Source organism: Pectinophora gossypiella, chromosome 8, assembly GCF_024362695.1.
Source record: "Pectinophora gossypiella chromosome 8, ilPecGoss1.1, whole genome shotgun sequence".
In the NCBI taxonomy this organism is placed as follows: Eukaryota; Metazoa; Arthropoda; class Insecta; order Lepidoptera; family Gelechiidae; genus Pectinophora; species Pectinophora gossypiella.
Window position 1 is genome coordinate 4631594 of NC_065411.1, and position 1544 is coordinate 4633137.

The following is a 1544-nucleotide window of genomic DNA, read 5'->3' on the forward strand; positions in this document are numbered from 1 at the left end:
CACCTTGGCCCCGGTTGATATAAACTTGGCGTGGTCACATTATCCGCAGCTGGCGACGCCCAATACACACAATTTATTGTACTGTTATAGATCTACCGGCCGTCTTTGTGGGCGTATCGGAACCGAAATTACTGTGACCAACTTTGGCAACATCGGCCGATATTTCGCTTATCAACTTACACACTTACACCTACAACAGGAATCGTTCGGATGCCATTTGTGATTTTATTGCACTGCAGGGACGTTCTGATACTGCGCACACCTCGATACCGACCCCGCCGGCGTGGTCGACGATTTCCTTCATTCAGCGCTTATCGCTATCGACCCACTATCGTCGATTAATAAGCTGGTCGAGGAGCTCAGCGGCACTAATATCGGATGCTTTGTTGACGGCGTCTGTGTCAACAATTTAAGTTATGCTGATGATATGGTGCTGCTGAGTCCTTCGATTGGAGCTTTAAGAAGGCTGCTGTCAATATGTGAATCCTTTGCGGGGGCTCATGGACTCAAATATAACGTCCGTAAGAGTGAGTTTATGGTGTTTAAGTCTGGTTCACATACCTACACAGAGTTACCTGAAATCACACTCTATGGTACACCGTTAAACAGGGTAGATAAATTTAAATATTTGGGCCACTGGGTCACCGAGGACCTAATAGACAAGTTGGACATTGAAAGGGAGCGTAGGTCGCTGGCTGTCCGAAGTAACATGTTGGCTCGCAGATTCGCACGTTGCACTACACCGGTGAAGGTAACGCTTTTCAAAGCTTACTGTCAGTCATTCTACACGTGTGGTCTGTGGGTTAACTTTACGCAACGGGCATACAGCGACCTGCGCGTCCAGTACAATAACGCGCTCAGAGTGCTGTTGGGGCGACCGTGGCGCTGCAGTGCGTCGGGCATGTTTGCGGAGGCGCGCATTGATGACTTCTATGCCATTATGCGGAAGCGCAGCGCCTCCTTGCTGTCGCGGCTCCGCGGCGCTACCAACACCATTCTGAGTGTGTTTGCTGATAAGTGGGATTCCCCATTGCTGCGCCGATGGGTGAAGCTCCACCTCTCTTAAATTTTCATTTGCTCTGTTTTATACTAACCCTAGCTTTAAGTTTGCATTGTTACTAACATCTATGGACCTGTGTCTGAAAATAAATAATTTGAATTGAATTGAATTAATTGTTTCAAATATTTTCCTCTAAGACGACGCCCTGAGCCGAGGTTCGCGCCCAACTGGGCACCCTCAGGTCTGTTGTCTTAAACGTTGTACTGGGGGAGAGCCTTCAGCGCTCCCCATTTGTCCGGCCAAGTAGTTAATGCCATCTGCGGCAAATCTACAATAAGTCACGTTCAAAAAAAAAAGACATTGCGCGGATCAATTGTGAATAAATGTCAAAATACTGAATTAAGTATACCTACATAATTCTTATGCAAGATTCCTATACAATATGTATTCATCACAAATGCAGTTTACTACATTCGGGATTTCACACAGCCGTCGTTTTGACGCAATCGGGATTCTTCGTGATTCTATACAATATGGATTCAAC

At 46.5% G+C, this 1544-nt stretch overlaps 1 protein-coding gene across 1 annotated transcript; it reads left to right on the forward strand.

The window, feature by feature from the left end:
- The first annotated feature begins 427 nt into the window (after positions 1-427).
- Positions 428-1066, forward strand: LOC126369104 (uncharacterized). Its single transcript, XM_050013397.1, has one exon. The coding sequence runs from the start codon at positions 428-430 to the stop codon at positions 1064-1066; it is 639 nt and encodes a 212-aa protein (XP_049869354.1).
- The last annotated feature ends 478 nt before the right edge of the window (positions 1067-1544 follow it).